Source organism: Drosophila albomicans, chromosome X, assembly GCF_009650485.2.
Source record: "Drosophila albomicans strain 15112-1751.03 chromosome X, ASM965048v2, whole genome shotgun sequence".
NCBI lineage: Eukaryota > Metazoa > Arthropoda > Insecta > Diptera > Drosophilidae > Drosophila > Drosophila albomicans.
In genome coordinates, this window is record NC_047627.2 from 18,964,470 (window position 1) to 18,987,307 (window position 22,838).

At 38.6% G+C, this 22,838-nt stretch overlaps 2 protein-coding genes across 2 annotated transcripts; one reads left to right on the forward strand and one right to left on the reverse strand.

Moving 5' to 3' along the window:
* Positions 1-1,415: 1,415 nt before the first annotated feature.
* On the reverse strand, positions 1,416-21,240 carry LOC117577710 (uncharacterized). The gene is made up of 8 exons (XM_034262614.2): positions 20,968-21,240; positions 19,272-19,489; positions 10,608-10,713; positions 4,333-4,486; positions 4,122-4,249; positions 3,749-3,896; positions 3,452-3,574; positions 1,416-3,361 (listed from the first exon to the last, which is right to left on the reverse strand). Exons 3-8 carry the CDS (start codon positions 10,683-10,685, stop codon positions 1,986-1,988), a joined length of 2,007 nt encoding a protein of 668 aa, XP_034118505.1. The 5' UTR covers positions 10,686-10,713; positions 19,272-19,489; positions 20,968-21,240; the 3' UTR covers positions 1,416-1,985.
* LOC117577711 (farnesol dehydrogenase) lies at positions 8,887-9,889 on the forward strand. Its single transcript, XM_034262615.2, has 2 exons — positions 8,887-9,524; positions 9,602-9,889. Exons 1-2 carry the CDS (start codon positions 8,952-8,954, stop codon positions 9,782-9,784), a joined length of 756 nt encoding a protein of 251 aa, XP_034118506.1. The 5' UTR covers positions 8,887-8,951; the 3' UTR covers positions 9,785-9,889.
* Positions 21,241-22,838: the final 1,598 nt, after the last annotated feature.

Consider the following 22,838-nt stretch of genomic DNA (forward strand, 5'->3'; position numbering starts at 1 on the left):
CACTTGTAATTTTTTGCTCAGAGGGCCAAAGAAAACATGTAAAGATTGCAAATTGCAGGATATCTCGAGAACCATAATGGCGATTTGAATGTCCTTTGGCAGGATGATAGTCCTTGCCAATACATAACGTTTGACATAGGACTTGCAAGGATCGGACAGGATATGGCTGAGATATAAGCTATTTTTTGTAAACAAAAAAGTCCTTGTAACTTGGGTACTTGCAGGATATTCGTCCTTTTGAGTATGCCAATCGGTTTCATTTGACTAGCGCTATATTTGTGCCAAAGGACATCATGATCGCCCTTCAAATAGCGGAGATAGAGCGGAATTTTGAATTTTTGGTCATTTTTCCTATGCTCACCCTTGAAAAAATTTGAATCAAATTTTTTGGGAAAATTCTTAAATTCTTTGAATGCCAATCGATAGTACTCGTTATACTAGTTACAAAAAGGCATGTCCTGACGAGGTCCTTCAGGATTCAGCCGAGTTATGGCTAAAAAATGAATGTCCTTTTTCTCGGCTATATCCTGCCGCATATTCAAAGGATATGCTAGGATCGCAAAGACCGTATTTATCGATCGGCATCAAAAAACTGTGTGGTCATCTTAGAATCCAACACTACTTGGGATACAGCTATCGTTGCCAATACGGTGCGTATTAGTAATTTGTATTACAACTTAACAAAAGAATAATCAAAACACAATTGTTTTTTTATCATTTTCATATATTATAATTAGACTTAACTATACGTATTTCATTTGTTTTATGCATTTCTTTCATTACAATTTGCAGTATTTATTTTTTTTTATTATTATAATTTTATTTTCACTTTAGTTTTACGAGTATAAAAAAAAATTATATAAAATTGTATAAATTATTTGGCCTTGACAACCGATTTGCATTTCTTGTTGCTTTGTTTGCTTTTTGTTTTTGTTGTTTTTTTGTTATTTTTATATGTTTTTTAGTTTTTCCATTCCATTCTAATGACAATTTACTAGATATATGTATATATAAATAAGTAAGTACGTAATTCTAAATTCACAAAGGTCAGAAATCTGGTAGAAAATGTTTTTTTGTTTTTGAGATATGATTGTGTTCTGTATGAAATGAATTTGTTGCCAAATGTGGAATGAAAGATTAATTAGAGATGCCCTAGATCTGACCTATCCGAATTTAGATGTAAATTTAACTACGAATTTCACTTAAAATTTGCTATTTAAAAAAAAAATATGTCGCATTCGAATGACTTGACTTGGAGTTAAACCGAAAACAGAATAATAAATAAAATCGAAATTGTGCCTAAATATAAAACCAATTTGAATCAGAATTTTCCATGTGAGCCGTCGCTTAAGTGTAAGTGTTCCTATATAGAGTAAGTGTAAATAAGTTAAGTTAAGTTATCCCTAACGTTAGTCATGTGTTCTGTGTGTGTTTGTGTGTGTGTGTGTGTGTGTGCGCTGTACGAGTCTGATATGATTTGTAATTTGTGATTTGATTGAATTTAACGACTAAATGCACCCAGAAGCAAATTAAAAACAAAAAAAAAAAACAAACAAATAAAAATAAAATATAAATTGAACAACGTACGCGTATCATAATAATAAATAAATAAGTAATTAATTATTTCAGCACCAAAGTATTTGTGTGTGTGTGTCTGTGTGTGTGTGGACCGGGACATCCAACGCTTCCAAGTATTGCCATGTTGCCCGCGTAGCTGACGAGTTGTGAGAGAGATAGCGTGAAATAACTAACGAGTTTACACAACAAACGAAAACAAAAGAAAAGAATGAATAACTAACGAATGCATGTTTTTTTTGCATGTTTCTTCTGGTCGAGGTGCAAACAGAACTTGTCAGTCAATTGGATATCAAATTAAAAACACAAAAAAAGAGCGCATGAAATGCTGCAGTTAGGGATGAGTAGGAGAAAAGGGGCGGTAGGAAGGCGGGAAGGGAGTGTAAACAGGAATACTGAAGTGATCTCTCTCACTGCACCGCCTCAGCACTGGGCACCGTCTGTTGCTGCTGTTGCTGTCGCTGTTGCTCCTGCTGCTGCTGCTGTTGCAGGTGTCGCATGCGGAACAGACGCAACGTCATCCATGAGGCCAAGGTGCCGGGCACTGGCATTGGCGTCTGCTTCTCGAGCGCCTCCTTCTGCAGCTGATAGCGATAGAGCAGCGAGCCGGCGATCAAGGCCGACACAATTGTCGCCGATATGACCACAATGAAGAGTATGCTAAAACCGGGCACCGGCATGCAAATGCCATAGACAACCTCCTCACTGATCTTGCCCTGAAAGACGGTGACCGCCTCCTGTTTGGCATCGGGCGAAAAGGCCAGATCCGCCTCCGAGATGACATCGTACAGTCCACTGACGCCCACATCGGCGCTGCGCACCTTGCGATCGGCAATCACCAGCGATCGACGACGACGACGACGTCGCTGCTCCTGTGACGTTGGTGTCTCCGTTGAGCTCGTGTTTTGTGCCTCATCGACTGCATCATCCAAATCAATGTGATCCTCACGCGGTTGCTTCAATGCCTCCGCCTGTGGCCGATAAACCGGACGCGGCACATCGTCCATCTCCGATTTGGGTTCGAGGGAACGTGGTCCTGCCATCGGCACTCCCATGCGCTTTTGTGCCTCCAGCTGACGCGGTCCATGCGGGAATTTGCCGCTCTTCTTCAAGCCCAAATAACGTTCGCCATCGGCGTCCATGTCGCTGAGATCATCGTCGCCAAACAGATCGGATAGATCGGCCTCCTCATCGGGTATTTCGTGCACCGGACGCGGCTGCAAATTAACGCTCTTCTCCTCATACAAATCGCCGACGCCACCGACACCGACATTGCCTCCACCACCTCCGCCGCCCATAGTCTGCTTGTGATCATGTATGATGTCCTCGTAGAAAATGTCATGATCCAAACCCATGCCCAGGCCATGCGTCGCCGACTGTCCGCCATGGCCGCCCATTGATGCCGGTGGCAAGGCCAAGTCACGGAACAAATCGTTGCTGCTGCTGCTGCCCACATTGTCCACCATATGGACATCCTTGCGCTCATTCGCGCTGCCAATGGCCGGACCGAGGCCATCGCCACCGGCCGTGTTCTGGCAGTGATCGAGGCAGCCATGACGACAGATCTCCACCTTGCATTTGATGTGCACACTCAGCGCATCGGGGAACTTGAAGGCATGGAAGAAGGCGTACGTGATGACGGTGGCACGTTCGTCGGGGGCACGGGATTTGAGGAAGCGTGAGATCATCTTGGGTCTCAGCACACAACCGAATTCATCGGATAGATTGATCACGTGTCCCGAGCCATCGGAAGCCACACACGACTTGACGCGCATATCGAATTCACCTGTGTGGTAAACAAGAGTCAAGAGTGGCATTTAAAATGAGAATTATTTCGATCGGAGAGAACGAAAGAGAGAGGGAGACATTCACTTACCGCGATAGTCATTGATGGCCACAACCAGGGTGAGCGTTGATCCTAGCGGCACAATGCCGCTCACTGGCGGCGCCCAGGGTCCCTTGCCATGTTGTATCTCCATCCAGCAATCAACATTATCGCCTGCCCGGTAAAGAAAGCAACAGAAAACGTAAATCGTTTATTTCGACGGCGCTTCGGTTAATTGAAATGCGAGGAGAAATGCCAAGGGCTGCTTCTTTTTTTATTTTTTTGCCCCCTTTTCCATTTGTTTGCCCTTTTCATTTTTGTGGTTTTTGTGGCAAAGCGCAAACTTACCGCGAAAGTCAAGCTGTATTACATCCAAATCGGCAATTACCATCGGCGGCTTGGAGGCAGTCTTCTCATAGTCATTGAACCATTCGCAGCGCAAGCGTTTCGCCTCGTCCCAGACCTCAAGCAGATCCTTGTCATACTGCACGACTACCTGTGGTTACAATGTATAGAAGAGAGGGGGTTTTTGTTGTTTTGTTTTAAGTAAATTGCTCTCCAGTGGAAAAGACCTCGCAGGCAGGTGAATGTGGGAACAAGCGATCAGTAATCGAAGTTGCAATCGATTTCGATGCAGCCCTCTGATCACTTTGATCCATTTGTGTGTTTTGTAAGTTTTAGCAAGAACACATCATTGCTATCTGCCACTCGTGCCACTTACCGTATTCTCGTAGAACTGGCCATTGAGATCCGGTTTGGTGCCGCAGCGGGAATACGAGATGCGGAACGAGAAGAACGTCTTGCCCGTCGATGGTGGCACATACACACAGCGTGGATCACTGTGTTGTCCTACAAAAACAACACACAAAAGAAGCGTTGCCATTTTTACATTTACAAATCATCATCATTAGTCAAAGTTGTGGCACACGCACCTTTGGAGCTCACAATGCCTTCGAAGGGATGGGAGAAGGTCAAATGCACATCCATGTGATCCTTACCGCACATGACCTCGAGTGAAACTATGTTTGGCATTCCATCCGGCCGCTCCATGGGCCACAGTTCATTACCAGCTATGACTAAACTAAACTGTAAGCAAACAGATAGAGAGAAAAGCATTACAAGTTTAGATATTGTAAACAGCACGACTTTATGAGACCCTGTAGTTATTTCTGTTAACTGGAAGTCAGAACAAACAATCTCTACATTCGAATAATGTAGCAGGAGTCGAATCGACTCTCTAAGAGACATAATACTTTCTATGAACAATAAATGTAAATAAATAAATTAATTAATTTCCAGACTGAACTAGAAGAAAGAACAAGAAGATTGTAATCAATTTATTAACTTGTATGACCCTATATTAATTTTTGATCTAGAGTCTACTCGACTATCAGAAGGACCCACTAATTTATGAGCAATAAATGTTAGCAATCATTAAAAGACTGTACGTATTTCAATCACTTAGCGAATTTACTCGACTTGTCAGACCCTTTTTTTACTTTCAAGTAAGAGTCTAATCGACATCCTAAGAGATTTAATACTTTCTAAAGACCATTAATGTAAGCCATCACTAGTCTCGTGTTTATCATTTTATTCATTATTTTAATAACATGAAAGTGTAATAAATTACTTGACTTGCGATACCCTTTATTTTTTTTTGAACTAGAATCTAGTTGACTTTTTATACGATTTATAAACAATTAGTGTTAGCAATCACGAAGAGACTGCACTAATTTGTATAACCAAAATTTGTAAAAGGTTTGACTCTTGACACTCGATTTTTAAAGACCCTCTTCTTACATTTAGAATAAATTCTACTGAGAGGCCCAATAATTATTAAATTTTCTTTTGTAAACAAACAACTCAGTTCTTTAATTTTAACTTTGTAAACTATTTATAATAAAATATTGTATATCTTACATTAATGGCTACAAAATCTTTAATTGTATTTCAATAAAGTCAAAGTCTGTACAGAGATTTTGCCACTTAAAAGTGGTGCAACATATTTTATCTGCACTACCAAATTTTAATTAACTTGGACTTTTACTCATTAAGAAATATATTTATCTGTTGATTTTTTGTTGGTCGTCGCTTTGGTCATGATGCACAATTTTCACATGTAGATCGTCGAGTTTAGATGCTGCCAACGATGTGTAGAGCACCGTTATAATTTCTAATTAACGCAATTCCACAGGCAAACTTGACACCTGCAGCTGCAACTTGCAACTTGCCAGTTGCCACTTGCCACCACCAACTCGAACACAACTGGTATAAATCGCAGACATCGCCATCAACGAATCTGGCTTGGAATTCGCGCACTAAATTAACGGGCAGCCATAGATACTAGTTGCCAGACTTGTTGCTTAGTTAACTGTGGCTGTAGCTCTGGCTGTGGCTGTGGCTGTGGTTGGCAGCATTTCTTCAACCCCACCGCACACGCTGCGGCACAAAAGGGTCGTCTGCTGATGGCCTTGAGGCTTGAGGCTGTGCCTCTGCCTCTGCCTCTGCCTCTCTCAATGCTAATCACTTTATTTATTTTAATTACACTTGCTGGCCAGCCAAACATGTTACCAATAAAAACGAAATGCCGCTTCAATTTGCCAGCCATCGGAGTGACCAGCGAGAAAGCAAATTCCAATGCACTTTGGCAAAAGTTAGTGTGAGGCAGCTGCAAAGCTGCAGACAACTCGTCTATCTGGAATCTGGATAGGTCTCCGGCTAGCTGAGTAGCTAGCTGGCTGCGCCATTTGCATACTTGCCCCAAAGCTGCCTTGCCAATTGTGGCAAGACACGAGCCGGATTCCAAGAGGGGGCATCAACAAAATGCTGACCAGTTGCTCCCTCTCTGTGGTGCAGCCAAATTGCAAATGGAATTTCTCGTTGCACTTGCAACAGTAAAAGTTGCTCCACTTGCTTCACGCAAACAGCATTCAAAGACCCAAAAGCAATTCAATCCAGTTGTCTTCCCATCATCTCCCATCTACTTCTCCTCGCTCGTTTCTTTTTGTTTTTTTAATATCCAAATACAAACAAAAAATACAACGCAATGCGGTGCCAAATTGTCTGCAACGTGTGGCAACAAACAGCTGAGTTCATACAGCGAACCTGTCATAGGCAATAATTGATAATTAATAAGCACTCCAAACTGCTTTATCCTAAGCGTATTTCTATCAACACCCAGAATTTTAAGGTAGTGCCCATAAATTTTGAATATTCTCGAATGCTATTTCACCACCGCAATCCCTACGAAGTACATTCAAACCTAAAAATAAAACGTAAAACTGCAAACGCGATTAAGTGCCAACTTCATTCTAGAACAATTTTCTTAGTCACACAAAGAATGTCTTCACAAATAATTTAACTCTTTCAATAATTTTGTTTGTAGCTATTAAAATGTCATCAGTTAAAATAAGGCACGTCTTTAATTACTTTAATTTGTGTTAATTCAACTAACCTACGACAACAATGTGTGAATGATTCTACGAAATTCCGAACTGAAATCATTCTGAACAAATCAAGTAGCAAGCAATTAAATTTCCACTTTATTCTAGAACAATTTCGTTACTTGAGAATAATTTAGTTTGCTTCTGTAGCTATTAAAATGTCATCAGTTAAATAATAACTTAATAACTTTAATTCCCTTTAAAAAATATTCTACAAAAATTTAAAATTTTATTTATTGAAATTTTAAAATCAACAAAATAAAATTCCATATTCATTCCAAAAGAATATATAATTGAATAATTTAGCTTGCTGCTCTTGCTTTTTAAAATGTCGTCAGCTTGTTAAAAGAAAGGCGTTCCTTTCATTAGTTTAATTTGAATTAAACTACTCTGCGTCAACATGAAGCTACCAAAAATGTTTAATTTTTATTAATTATATTACTTGAAATTTAAAACTGTAATCAGCAAATGTTTATTGTTTGCTAGCCAATATTAGCTCATTTCATTCATTTGTAAACATCAAAATGTAAATTAGTCTTTATTTATTCCTCAACGCTCTCCGAGAATGACAAGCGCAAAACAACATCGTAGAGTGACGACGTTTTAATACCCTATAAATATATGTTTGATTTAAAAGTGACGTTATTTTGGTATTTTGGTATTTTCTGCTAGTGACAATTTCAAACACATAAACTGTAAATATATGATTTTTTGGTATATTACTGATAACCATACTACAAAATACTATTTTTTGTATAATTTTGAGGCGCTTTCTAGAATTATTTAACGATGACAAGTTGAGCACACCCTCTTTGAGCTGCGAGCTTTTTTGTTGTTTTGGTTTTGCCGAATGTGACGCGTAATGCTGATTCGCTCACTCTCTTACTAATTATGGCTGGAAGCAGTGCTGCCAATTTGGATTTTTTCCCGTCAAAACTGGCTTTTTTTGAAGGCTAAATGCGGGAAAAATGTATGAATTGCGGGAATTGTGAAAAGCGGGAATTCTAGCTTTTTTAGAAATTTTGTTGGCTTTTTCCCAACTTTTTTTTGTGTTGTTAACACAAAAGTACAAAATATGGAAAAGTGGCAGCTTTACGAAAGTCGCTTATAAACAATCCAGAAAATGTGTTGGCGTATCGATTGTTTTCTCGAAATACGCTAATTTCATCACTCGCTTTCCATTTCAATTAGATCAAGTGGGCCAACATCAGCAACACAAACAAATTCTGGTCTTTAAAGATTCTGGTGAAAACCGGCGATTTTTTGAGTTGGCAACTGTGGCCATCTAAATATTGTGTTTGCCCTGGTCATACGCGATTTCTGGCTATTTGTCAGGTTAACCTAATCAAATCCAAATTAGGGAATGCATTCTAAGCATAAGGTAAAATATTAATTTCAAGCAAAAGATATACTCTATTCATTTCTTGTAATATAGAGAATCGGATTGTGACGGATGGGAAAATGCTGCGTCGACTATGAAGTGCCTATAAAATATCTGCAGATGATAGGCACTAATATGTCATACGCAAAAAAGACAGACTAAGAAGATAACGATAAAATAATGCAAATCTTTATCTTTTAAATAAAAATGAACTTAATAAATTGTTATTTTTGAAGACATTTTTTCTCTTTTTTTTATACATTTGTTTTTAGCTTTTTTTTTGGATTTTTTAATAATTTTTTTGAGCTTTTTTCTCCATTCATTCCGTCAAAAACAGCTTTTTTTGCTGGTCAAAAGTTGGCAGCACTGGCTGGAAGAGCTTTTCTGTCAGCCAGCTGATCGAGAGAGCGGGAGAGTGCGAGACAACACGAAACGAATGAAGAGAGCAGAGCACACGTATTGTCATTCAAGGTTGCTTCTAAGTGGACAAGTCTGGGTAATCAGCATGACTTGACGTATTTTCGGGGGCCGCACTCACAGAGCCAGAGAGCGAGAGAGAGAAAGAGTTAAGAGATAAAGGGTTGTGTGGGGAGGGAGACGTAGTGAAAATAGTTGGACGTTGGGCAAGCGAAAAATAAGCACTATAAAAGCTGCTCCCATTGGAGCTACGGCTTCAGTTTGTGCCTTGTCACATCGCAGCAAGCAAGAGAAATTTTGATTGACAATAATGAATCGTTGGTTAAATCGCGTTGCCGTTGTGACCGGTGCCAGTTCTGGCATTGGTGCCGCATGCTGCAAAGATTTGGTGGCCAAGGGCATGATCGTTGTGGGTCTAGCTCGTCGCGAGAATCGCCTCGATGAGATCAAGGCAGCGTTGCCAGCTGATCAGGCGGCGCGTTTCCATGGCCGCAAATGCGACGTGAGCGATGAGCAGCAGGTGATCGAGACATTCGCCTGGATCGATCAGACGCTGGGCGGTGCCGATGTCCTGGTTAATAACGCCGGCATCGCGCGTCACACCACGATCATTGGGGCGGGAAACAGTGCCGATTTGCGTGCCGTTCTCGACACCAATGTCCTGGGTGTCTCGTGGTGCACTCGCGAGGCATTCCAGTCGCTGGAACGCCGTAAGATCGATGACGGTCATGTGGTCATCATCAACAGCATTGCGGGTCACGCTGTGCCCAACATGCCGGGCATGAGTTTTAACATGTATGCGCCATCGAAGCATGCGATCACCGCTCTCACCGAGGTGCTGCGTCAGGAGTTTGCCGCCAAGGGCACGAAAACTAAGATCACCGTAAGTTTGAAATGAAGAAGATGTTTTTGTTTGCTATACTATATATTAATCATTCTCCCACTCTATCGCTCTCTCAGAGCATTAGTCCCGGCGCTGTGGATACCGAGATCATTGACAAGGAGGCCCTCAAGAACATCAATATCGAGATGGCCATGCTGCGCTCCGAGGATGTTGCCGATGCCGTCACCTACTGCATTCAGACGCCACCAAATGTCCAGATTCACGAGCTGACCATCAAGCCAATTGGCGAGAAATTCTAAACTTATTTATTAAGTGCTGTTTGTTCTAGACTCTTCCAGTTACAATATTTATTTATGTACCAACAACCTTTTTTTTTTATATAAATAAACAATTAATCTACCATATTTATCGCTGTTCAACGATCATATTAAGAGCTAGCTAATAAATACTGATTAAACACTTTTTTGTAATCAACTTCTAATCAGTTTGAAAGCGAAATTGCCAGAAATTATATAGAACAGTTGTTGACCCAGTGTCTATACTTCACTTTTATTGCTACAAAGTTTAGTTATGTTCAGCCATTAATCAATGCAATGCAATATCAAGATATAGATAATACATCGATTTAATGGTTTAGCTAATCGGAACTGAAAAAAGAGTGGCAAATTTCATAAATTTGAAGTTGAATACTCCCAACGAGTCGAGTAAACGCAACCTTAGCTTTTCGATATCTTTTCTGATAGCCTTGAAAATGTTATCGTAACATTAAGTTCTTATACGAATATTTGTCAAGTTGTTCGCAGGTGTCGAAAGCTTAGACATGGACAAAATTTCGTGACAAACAAATTTGTAGAAAGTTTCGATTTGTGATTTATGATGAAATTTCTTAAGAGAGTTTGTTAATTACCACTTATAATACCATTAGTTGTAATTATCCAGTTGCAAAGTTAAAAATAGCACTAATTCTTATTTTTAACTTTTTCGTTGATCATTTATAATTTTAAATTGCATATAATTAGGGGGTATCTACTTAATGTAATATGAGTTAAATGTTCGAAAGTGTTGCTATTTTTAATTTCGCATCTGTTTTACTATTATTATTTTTTGGGATAGTAAACTCACCATTAAATGTAAAATAAATATACAGCTACTCAGTCTAAGGTCCCACAGACGTGTAGGACCTTTTTGTGGGCTCCACATGCTGGCGATTTCGCCGCTACTTCTATATCTGAAAAAGAAAAAGAGATAAGGGAGAAAGAGATTATTTGGTTTGTCATTACACTAAACATTATCATTAAATGAATCTTGTTAATCGTGTGGTTGTAGCTTGCAGCTTAACATGTGGTTTTTGTGGCTTGTGGCACGTGCGGCAGCTGTAATTTAATCGCTGCCACACTGTGGTTGCCACTCTGAACACTTTGAACAAAAAGCGAATCAGTTGTAGACGCAGTAAAATACGATTTCAATATTAGTGATTTCCTAAATACTTTTATGTATAGATCTTTGTATTCTAGAAATTTAATTTAATGTTATAAATAAAATATATAAAGAATAAATAGCTTGAAGCATAACAATGATTTCACGTAAAGTTATTTGCCTAATTCATTTCTTGCATTAAATTTCTAGTGTTTCGGAATTTGAATCTATAAATAACAAAATATATGTAATAAATAAATGCATCATCAGTCTGCTCCATACAAAATTAATCATAATTAATAATAAGAAGATCAAACATATTTCCAAACAATCGCGTTTCCTTGTGTTTAAACAACGTTGGCAAACAAAGAATTCACATTCATAATTATTGTAATTTCTTATAACTTTGCTATATAAGTAGCTATATGAATCTGACAATAGGTTGTACTTGAGAAATATAATGTAAAAAATCAAGTAAAAAACAATACAACACAATAAACAGCTCTAACAATCCAGCTTGTCTGTGCTTAAAACAATAACTAGTAAAATTTATATATAGCTATAATGAGTTAAGAGATTTGCAATTGAGTTCCATATTACAAATTCATAAAAAGCTTTTAAATAGATATTTGCTTCAACCTCTTCTATTCAGTTATATAGTATATGATTTCCCTAGAAATATTATGTCGAATTACATATTAAAAATTGTGAATTTATTTTTTATATTGTACATTTATTTTGTATATGTAATTTGACAAAGAACAATTATCTAGAATTATTAGAAATAATAAAAAGAGATATTTTCACATACATTGAAGCTCGCTTGAGTTGCAAACAATGTTCTGTTATCAGCATGCGTTATCAATAAAATGATTATTTTTGGTCGTAATAACACTCAATTGATAGAAATTCGTTAGATAACAAATTGTAAGGTCATAGCTCACTGACCAGCCCCAAGACAAAGATTGGTGCAAATCGAATTATAAGTGCGATAATGCATGATATCTTTAAAGTGTTTGTGGCACTTAAGTGCAACGATCAGTTGCAAGTTGCAAGCGATCGAAACCTTCGGGTCAATCAGCATCGATACCGATTGGACACACTAATCGGAGTCTCTCGCCACGATAAACGATATTGCGTGTAATTTCAATGGCTTGGCAATTGCCTTTGGGGGTCGTCGATAGGGTCAAAGTTGAATGCCTCCACTTATCAATTGCCACAGAGTGTGGCAAGCCGCTAGCTGCAAGTTGATGTGAGATCTCTCTCTCAGCGATTTATCTTCGGGTATCAAATTTATGATTAACAATTTTCCAAGAGCGAGCCAAAACTTCGACAATATCAAAACAAATAAGTGAGGCTTGCAGAGAATTTACAGAAAAAATACAACTTCAAACTATTTTAAAGTTGTTTTTTGAAGGGAATTTGTAAGAATGAATTAAGTTGATTAATTAATATTGTTTGAGTATTAAAGACATTACTTAGTATCAACAAAATTCGAATAAATGAATATCTTCAAAAAGTGCAAGTAAATATATTTATGGCTCGTTAATATATCAGAAAACAATACAGAATTTTAATACTGAATTTAAGCATTTCGGTATCAAAAAATTCAAGTATTTTTACACTTGGGTTTGCTCCGTTTTTTATCTGTGCACAAACTGTGAGCCAACAAAGTTTTTATTACATTTTTAATACAACAATTCTGTTAAGTGTTAAGTTATTTAACTATAGCAATGTGTCCTTTCATTTGTATAGTACGATTTTATATTCTTTCAGTTGGGTCACTTCAAAATATTCCAATAAAAGTACAATAATTTTGATTAAAATCATTATAATCATAAAAAAAAAATAAAGATAATACTTATAATAATTTTCATCATAATAATAGAATAAATTCCCTTTTTATGATTTATTTTTAATTTTATTTTGTTGTATTGTACTTTATTGTAAATTATTTTATTTTTTTGTTAACTTTTATTGTATTTTCATTTTATTTTATTTCATTTTGTTTCGTTTCATTTCATTTTATTTCATTTTGTTTCATTTTATCTCATTTAATTTTATCTCATTTCATCACATTTCATTTCATTTCATTTTTTTCATTTCATTTCATATCATTTCATACTTGTATCATTTAATCTCATTTCATTTCATCTTATCTCATTTCCTTTCATTTAATTTCACTTCATTTAGTTAATTTCATTCCGTTCTATTCCATTTAATTTCAACTTATTTATTTTTTTTTTTTTTTGTGTTATATTTTATTCTTAAAAAAATATGAATTACTTATAAGGTAAATAATCAGCGAATAGAAGTATCTATAATATATATATATCTAGTCAGCCATTTGAAATATACCTCGAATAATTAATTGTTGACAAATTCGAAATAGTAAAATCCGGATCGCAATGCTGAGAAAAACAGCTGCGCGAAACTAACTGTAATCAGGTGGCTCAGTTCAATTTGTGAATACGCTGCGAGGCGTGTTGCACTTTCACTGCTGCTGCTGCTGCTGCCGATGTTGGTGGAGCGGCAAGTGGCAGCAAGATTGAAAGACGCCGACATTTGGACACTGGCATGAATCAATCAATCAATCAATCACTGCTCACTCCCAACCCACAAGCGTCGAGCAATCATAATAAAAACAACAACAGCAACGAAAAAAAAGGAAAAAAAAACGGAGTGAACTTTAAATTCTTTTATGATTTGATTTGATTTGATTTGCTTCTCTCTTTTATGGATGGAGTAGTTATGCTTTATTTGATGTTTTCTTCTTTCCAACTTCTTGTTGTTTTCTTGTTCGTTTCTTCTATTTGCACACTTTTACCGCAAAGCACAGGTGATCAACAGCCAACAGCCAAGCAGCAGCAGGGCAGGTGAAAATGAAATCGAAATTATTGTTGCGAGCGCTGCTTTCAATGTTCGATTGTATACACAAAAAGGCAAAATGACGGATCGAGTCAGCAGCTGCAGATACAGCTACAAGATACAGATACAACACACAGATACAGATACAGATACAGCAGCAATTTAAAAGAGTCAGCTATTGTTAAGCTGCATTGTTGTTGTTGTTGTTGCTGTTGGTTGTTGGTTTTGAATTCAAGCGCAAAAATGCGGTCAGAATCTCTCGCTGTAGAACTGTAAATTGAATACGTCAGTCGGAAAGAGCAAACAGAAAACAGCAACAACAACAATCAATAGAAATGCGATTTAACAACGGTAAATTGTCTGTATAAATTTTGTTGTATTTGTCTTTAATTTGAGCCCAATTAATTTCTCTTTTCTGTTGTTTTGCTCTGCAGCTGTTTTCACTCTTCGTTCTTCTTTAGTTTTTTTTGTGTGTGTGTGTTTTGTTTTTTTTTTTTCGACAGGCTAATTAGACAAAACTTGTAGACCACATTTGTCCGCTAAAACGGTAAAGAATCCGTCGTCAACTCTATTTATGTTGTTGTTGTTGTTGTTGTTGGTCAGCTGTGTTGTGGCCAAGATCAAGATCAAGATTTCGAGCCAACAAAATCAAACTCGTGCCAAGCAAGCAACCAAGCAAAGAAGCAAGCAGCGAACGCGTCTAACTGTTTTGCATGTGGCTCGACAGCTGCTGCTGTTGCTGCTGTTGTTGCCACACCGTTGCAGCCACCCAGAGAGGCATAGAAAGAGAGCGAGAGAGAGAGAGAGAGACTCTTGTGTTGCTGCCACGCCGTGGCGCCCAATTAAGTGGCCCGCCTGGCCGGGATCTACTTAAAAGCCAAGTCTGCAACTCCGCCGGCTCTGTCTGCCAGTCTCGAGGTCTAAATATGTAAGCCAAAGAAAGTGCGGCAACTGTTCGTTGCTGTTGCTGTAGTGCTGGTGTGGCATAGTGGCATGGTGGCATAGTGCGCATGTTGCACGCTCCGCTAACGCTTAATTAATGGTAATGGCAGGCAGCAACAGTTGCCGTCGTCGTCGCCGTCGCAGTTTGCAATTAACAGTATCGCATTTTGAATGAGGATTCGAAAATGATGGGAGGCGAGGTTTTTCGGGGCTTTCCACTTGCCACTCGCCACTTGCCACTGCAACTTGCTGTCTGCTACGCTATATTTGCCGCATCGATCAAATGAAATGGAAAAGAAAATTGTCGCACAATTTTTGCGCAGTTTTCACTTTTCATTTTCATGCAGCTGACCGCCGCTGCCCACGTTGTCCCCCTCCCTCTCTCTCCCCACTCACTCCACCATGCAAGTTAGCTTGCCACAAATTGAGGCAAATAGCATATGAAAAGCCATTTGGGCGGTTTGGCTTGGGAAAATTGGCTATACGGCGACCACTTTCGAATTATAGCGTTTTTCCACTCACACACACACACACACACACACATAATCAGTTAAACGGTAAATCACCAAACAAAACGCAGTTACTTATTGAGCTTTGTTTTGTTTCTTTTGCTTTTCTGGTTTTTCTAACGAAGCGGCGCCTTCTTTGAGATGCACAAAAATGAAAACCAAACTCAACTCAAGCATATTCATGTTAATTATAATCATCATCATCATCATCATATAATAATACAATCCGCAAGCTGCAAGCTGCAACCTGCATGTGGAAAATTGTCTGTGCACCATAAATAGCAACAACAATAATAATAATAATAAGTAATCGCAATAGAAATAAAAAATGAAATACGTTCCCCCAAAAATGGTTCACTTTCTTTTGCACCCAATTTGAATTGAAACTGGTTTCGAAACTGCACCTGGAACTAGTTGAACTAAACTGAACTGAACTGAACTGAACTGGTGCTAACATTATATTGTTTATGGCGCCATTATCAGCCACACAATGAGCCACAAAACAACCAGTCAGCCACTTTTTTCTTTTTGGGCAATACTTAGTTAATCGTTAGTGGGTTTATTTACCCGTTTATTGTAACTGTTGTTCGAAATCGCCACAAAGAGTTGCTTCAAATCAATGCCGACTCCGCTAGTTTCACTATCACATCACATATTTCACATTTTGTCAACTTAAAGTTACTTAAGAAATATATAATATATATGATTTAATATCAGCCTATTTCCTAGATTCAATGCAAACTGAGTTGATTTCACTATCAAATCACATATTTCACATTTTCTCTATTTATAATCATTAAAAAATATATATTTATATGATTTAATATCAGCAAGATTATTAAAATCAAAAAAATTTCCAAATTTCAATCGCATTGTTAACATTTGCTGTTAAAAGTTATTTAAAAAATACATTTATGATGATGATATGATATGATATTTGGTAAAAAATTCGAATTCATATATTTCTCAAATTCAATATCAGAAAGATTCTTAAATTCGATTTATGTTTTTTTATATTTCGCCTATTTAAAGTTATTTTTAAAATATTTATATAATAATTCCTCATATGGGATTCTTTTGGTATTACATTTTTTATCTAGGATGGTATTGTAAGCTTTTTTTCATTGTTAAAACATCCATTTATTAAAAAATAAAAATAAATTAGTAATAAATAAATATTACTGAAGAAAAAAGAGATGTTTATGAATCAAGAGAAATCTAACAATATAAATATGACTTTTGAAGCAAAAAGAGTTAACTTAAATAAATGATGAGTATAATATTAAATACACAAAATACTGCTAGATACCAAAGTGTTGGCTTGATTTTGTCTTAGTGATGTCTACATACATATACATATAAGTAAATTTAAGCCGAAGGCCTCTGCAGTCTTTGAAATAAATTTGTGTTAATTTGAATGTTAGATATAATTCATCAAATATTATAAATAAAAAATAAGTATAGTAAATTTATGCCACATCAAGCAGACTGACAGAAACTGATCTCTTGATAATCTCTAATTAAGTGAATACTTGTTAACTACTTAGCAAATTTGTGTATGATTTGCAAATACACTTCAAACTCACATAGTTGTAATTTTTGTAATAGGAAAAAGCTATTTATGGTATATGAATTATCTTTGCAGGCCAGTAGAGTGAATATATAATTCGCATTTGACATATTAATCCAGCCTTATTTAGGGCAATGCAGTCTATGAAATTGGCCAGATGCCAAAGCACAACAATTTGCCACAGGCCGTTGGGATAAGGTGCAAATGGTTTGCTAATGGAAATATAAGCACACACACACATACACAGAGGGGGAGAGGGAGGGAACATCCGTATTTCTAATATTCAAAATGGGCGTCTGTAAAGAGTCGAGAACGTGTCAAATTGCCCGACAACAGCAGCAGCAACAGCAGCAGCAACATCAGCAGCAACAGCTGCAACCACAAAAGTGTTTTGGGAATTTGCAACTGGGAGAACTGGGAGCAGCCTTTTGTTTTGTTGCATTTAGTTTCGTTTTGTCAGCGAAGTCAACTGGCAACTTGCAACATTGCAACAAATAACAAATATATACACATTTGTGAGCATTGAACGCACTCAGAATTAAATGTATCTTTAACATTTCTTCAAGAACTTTCTCTTCAAGTGCTTTAAATACTTTTATAGGAGAATTGCACTTTTATATTATTTCGTTGAATTGAATTTTATTTTATTCCGATTTAACTATCTCTAAAAACTTTTCCTTAAACATTTTCAAGTGCTTTAAAGACTTTCCTAAGAGACTTGCGCTTTTGTATCTTTACTTTACTCTCCCTTTTTTTTAAACGGAGTTCATCGAGATTTGGGCAAAGATTTCCATTTCATTATTGGAATGCAGCGGATTCGGATCGTGGAGGGAGAGGGAAGAAGAGGGGAGGGGAACAAAACAGTCCAAGAAGTGAGTTGGTAACAGTCTTTATTTTTCATCTTCAACTTTTTGTTTTGTATGCAGCATAGAAAGGCAAAAGAACAGTTAGACGCCGGTTGAGATTTCGAAAGAAAAAAAAAAATGAAGACAGAGAACAAGAAAAAATGTTCAAATTGTTAAAGCAGAAAAAGAAAAAAAACTTGTTGAACGCAAATTAACATTTTTCGAAGAAAGGCATCGCATGTTGATGTTGTATCTGTAGCTGTAGCTGTATTTGTATCTGCATCTTTAGCTGTATTTGTCTTTCCGTATTCTGACAACAAGCTGAAGAAACGATGCCAATAGGCAGTCAGATGATGGCCAACAAAAATCGAATTAACTTATAAATTATGCGTCATCCACAAACGGTGGGGAGGGGAGGGGAGAGAGAAGGGACTGAGGCGTTGATGTGAATGTGGATGTTGTTTATTGCCGGTAGTAGTTGGCGAACGAAAGTCGCACATAAAGAAAGATGTCAAACAATGAATGAAATTCAAATGAATCCGAATAGCAAAATCCATCAGCAGCAGCAGCAGCAGAAGATGCAAAACATCTCTACAAGTTCTACAAGAAGTGGAGAGAAGAGTGAGAAGATGGACGAAGAAGTGGAGAGAAGACTTGTTTTGCTCATAGATCAAATAGTAATAGAAGAATTCAACAGACAGAAGACGAGATGTCTTCTTAGGGTGTCCCATGCTGCAAAGCAAACGATTTGAGGCCAACACAGATAGACACCTAAAGAGGGAGACCGACAGACAGAGAAGAGAGGGAGAAGGAGATGACGATGGCGATGGAGATGGAGAGAAAGAGATAGAGTGAGCAAGACATTTGCAGTTGGAGACTGTCGTTTGCTGCTGATCTCCGTTTGCCAACTTGCAACAACGATGCGACAACAACAACAACAACAACAACTTGCAACTTGCAACTTGCGACTTGCAACTTGGTATTGCATTTATGGCCAAGTCGCGTGTTTGTTACCTGTCTCTCTTAATGTGTCCATGTCTGTGTGTTTGTTTTTTGTTGTTGTTGTCTCTTTTTTTTAACTGGCGCGAGGAATTGAGTTTATTGTGCCACCGAGCGGCGTTCTTTGGTTTTTGTCGCAAGTCGCACATCAGCTTGATTAGAATTCGAAGTAGTTAACGGTGCACTTAATGCGCCCCAAGACGGATCAAATGCATTTAACACCGCTCTCTTCTTGTCAGCGTGTGTGTCTCTCTGTGCTCTGTGTGTGTGTGTGTGTGTTTCTTGCGGTATTGTTCGCTAAATGATTCGATTGCTGTTTGATTGATATGTGAACTCATTAGCTTCATTAAGACACTGCTTGAGAAAAGAAAAAGAAACAAACAAATGCCGCACACTCATTACTCTTTAACGACTGGCAAAAATCGTTAAAGCTGCCTTCTGCAAAAATCGTTTATCGCTTATCGATTATTAGCTAACGTAAAAGCTATCTGGTAACATTGAAAATTTTGTTAGCTCACGATATGCACAAACATTCAGTTCCCAATTGCATACTTCATTCTTTTCCCATGCACACACGCACATAAGCAATAAATACTCATGCACAAAGCAACAAAAACAACAATGTATGTTCACTTACCGGTATAAAGCAAATGTCCTCCTCGTGTTTAACTCTTTCTCGTATACGTGCTCGCGTTATTTTCGCTCTCGTTCTTGCAGCTCCTTCAAAGCTCCCACTTAATGAGAATTTTTAACGTGCACTACGTTTTTGTATGCACGTGCGTGTGTGTGTGAGTGTGAGAGAGCTGTGCTGTGTTGTCAACAAGATTTATTTGCTCTCTGAACTAAGTCTAAAAGCTGTTCGCGCGTTCAGCAAGTGCATAAAACAAAAAAAAAAGTACAACAAAAAAAAAACAAAATTAAATAAATAAATAACGTCAAAAAATGAGATGTGAAGACGAAGACGGTGAAGCAGAAGAAGCAGACGACGACGACGACGGAAAACGTGTAAGTACGTTAAAGAAGATGAAGTGAAATCGGCAGAGCGCTGCATAACACGTAACGTAAATAAGAACCAGCCAAGCAACCAAAGCAAAGCGCTAAGAAGTAACCAGCCAAGCAACAACAACAACCACAGCAAGCCAAGCAAGCAACTCTTGAGAAATGCTGTGGAGTTGGAAATTGTAGTTGAGGTCGGGGTCGAGGGGATATCATAAAGTATTTTTCACATTGAAAAGTTGAAAAGTCCATGATGATGATGATGGTGATGATGATGGCAACTGATTAGTGATTAGTTGCCATTTGACACATACACACATACTGTGCATGCACTGTCTTTCTCTGTCGCTCTCTCGTTCTGTTGTATTTGGATCAATGGCAATGAAAGCCGGAGATAACTGACAGACGACAGTGCAGACGATATGTGTAAAAGAACAGACAGACAGACAGACACACAGGTGCACTACTATCCCTCTCTCTCTCTTTCTCTCATGGACAAACTTGCAGTCTGAGTGTGTGGGAATGTGAATGGCTTGCGTATAGTATTGTCAATAAGTAACCAGAGTAAGGAGTGACAGTGATGAAGAATGAGAGGGAGCGAGGTGGGGGGGCTCATGACAAGCCACTTTTTGTGTTCTTATTTTCTTTACACATTGTTTTGATTTGTGTATAATGATGCTTAATACCTTTTCACAGCTTTTGTGTTACGTTGCTGCAACACTAAAAGAAAATAAAATAAAGCTTTGCATCCGCAAATGAAACAAACAACAAAAAAAGAAAAACGATGATTTTGATTTCGATTCTCAATTGGCCAGAGAGAGCACAGCACAGCTTTTGTGCTAATTGGAAAAAATTAGAAAGCATGAAATGCCGAGTGCGCATCCCCTCTCCCCTCCCCTCCCCACCACAGTCAACTGCTGCTGCTGCTACTGCTGCCTAGCTGGTTAATCGGCCTCGGTTCGACGCGGCTGCGCAGTTGCAGCACAGCACAGCGTTGTTTACAGCTGCAGCTGCTATTGCGATTGCAGCGATATTGATCTTCTTCTTCTGCTTCTTCTTCTGCTTCTTCAATTCTTCTTGTCGTTGCTTTAGCTGTTGTTGTTGTTGTTTGCTCGTGTCCTATTTGACTGTCTGGCGTCCAATTGAATTCACAATTGAACGCTGTAAGCGCACACTTTTAGTTCAATATTTTCGAAGCACAGAAAATGAAAAAACAAAAAAAGAGTTTCCTAATGTTCCTAATGGTCACTTAGCTTTTAACATTAGCCATAGTTACAGCAGCAACAACAACAACAACAAACGCAAGCAACAACAGTTATGATAATAACAACACTCACTTCACTAAAAGATCGCTTGCTGAGAACAACACAACAACAATAAAAAAAAAATAACAACAGAACTTAAAGCACTTTATACACTGACACTGGGGCTAGGCAACAAGAGCACGAGACAAAAACGAGACTCGTTCACGATCCGAGCGAAATTCGAATGCGGGCGTTTATTCGGGATTCTGATTCGGATTCGGGACTCGGATTCGAAATCGAATTCTGTGCAAATGATGCGCCAAAGCGAGCCAAAGACGTGTGAACTCGTCGAGCGACGAACGCGAAATACACGCGAACCAACCAAGATACTTTCTTTGGCCTCGTAATGTAACTGTCGGGAACAGAAGAAGAAATTCAAGACAAGCTCAACACGCACACATGCAGAAAGAGAGAGAGACACCGCTACACACACAAACATACACATAAATAACTGTGGCTGAGACTGAAGCAGAAGCTTGAAGCTGTAGCAGAGACAGAGGCAGCCAGCCGCCTGTGACTGAGCTGGCTGCGCCGACGCTCTCAACGATATCGAGGCGAGTCGGCTCAAGACGACGCGACGCGACGCTACGACGACGACGCCAACAACTCCACAAATGAGCACAACAGAGCGACAGAGCAACAGAGCGACAGAGCAGTCTAGAACTCGAACACTTGTGTTGGTAAGTCATAAGTATTGGCACACAGGCCACAATTAGCACTTGTTGCTTTTCAGTTGGACTGCTGCTGCTGATTAAATGGGCAATTGGGCGACAGAGATATTAGCACTACTTTCAATAATAGCGTCAAATGCTCCTGCAGGATCTCAGTACAGTTGACAGCGCTGTCGACGTCAACAAAACAAGAAAAAAAAAGCTCGCACTTGAACTTGAATATTAAGCGCAGTAACTGCGCATCGGCTAATTTGTTGTTGCCTTTGTGAGCAGCAGAGTTGCCAATTTCGCATGCCAATTGTATGTACACTATTCAAGTATTTGTATTTTACATAAAATACACATTAGGTAAACAACAAACAACTTTCTTTTATACATAAATATTATCTTTAATTAGTTTAATTTAAATAAATAATTACATTAAATATTTAGACTTTTAAGCCGATGTGCAGCTGTTATAAATCAGTAGAAACGGCAACCCTGCTGTCAGCAGCTTGCTCTGTGCTTTTGTTGTTGCTCCGCTTGTGCTTTTCTCCAGTCAGTGCAGTGCAGTGCAGAGCTGCTGTTGTTGTTGTTGTTGTTTCTACTACTGCTGCGACGTTAGCCTCTCCCGTTGTTCACATTTCTCTTCGTAGTCTCAGATGCTGTCTGTCTCACTTTGGCACACACACACTGGTAACTGGGCGCATTTCAACGGTAAACATCATGAATGCATTTGGAAAGTGGCTCGTGGTGTTTGCATTTTGCATTTCTTCGCATTCTTTTATGTTTATGTGTAGCTCTGTGGCTGCGGCTGCGGCTGTAGCTGTGGCTTTTGCTTTGCCTGCAACCATCGCACAATTGTGCCAGTAACAGCAACAGCAACAACAAGAACAACAACGACGACGACGATGCCGAAGACGGCGTTTTCATTTCTCAGAATTGATTGGCCGTCGTGGCGGCTGCTGCTGCGGCTGCTGCAGTCAAGTTCGCATACTCCACACGCCAGCTTTTATTTCTTGTTGCATTTTTCTTTCAGCGTCTGCCATGCTGCCGCTGCCTCTGTCGCCGTCGCTGCCAGGCACCTGTCGTTGTTGCTGTTTTGCCACAGACGCTGCTGAGACGCCTATTCACCGCGTGTCTGTGTGGATGCGTGTGTGTGAGTGCGTATGTGTATGCATGCCTTTACCTTTACGATTCTGATTAAATAACGTTTGACTTGGCGGGCGACGTCGTCGTTTTCGTCGTCTCTCT

Bases quoted from the DNA above. Each gene is read 5' to 3' on its own strand.
- LOC117577711 (XM_034262615.2), top strand. From the start codon at position 8,952: ATGAATCGTTGGTTAAATCGCGTTGCCGTTGTGACCGGTGCCAGTTCT. The intron at 9,525-9,601 runs GTAAGTTTGAAA...TCGCTCTCTCAG, and splicing joins GCACGAAAACTAAGATCACC to AGCATTAGTCCCGGCGCTGT.
- LOC117577710 (XM_034262614.2), bottom strand. From the start codon at position 10,685: ATGTGGAGCCCACAAAAAGGTCCTACACGTCTGTGGGACCTTAGACTG. The intron at 4,487-10,607 runs GTGAGTTTACTA...GTTTGCTTACAG, and splicing joins TATTTATTTTACATTTAATG to TTTAGTTTAGTCATAGCTGG. The intron at 4,250-4,332 runs GTGCGTGTGCCA...TTGTTTTTGTAG, and splicing joins AGGCATTGTGAGCTCCAAAG to GACAACACAGTGATCCACGC.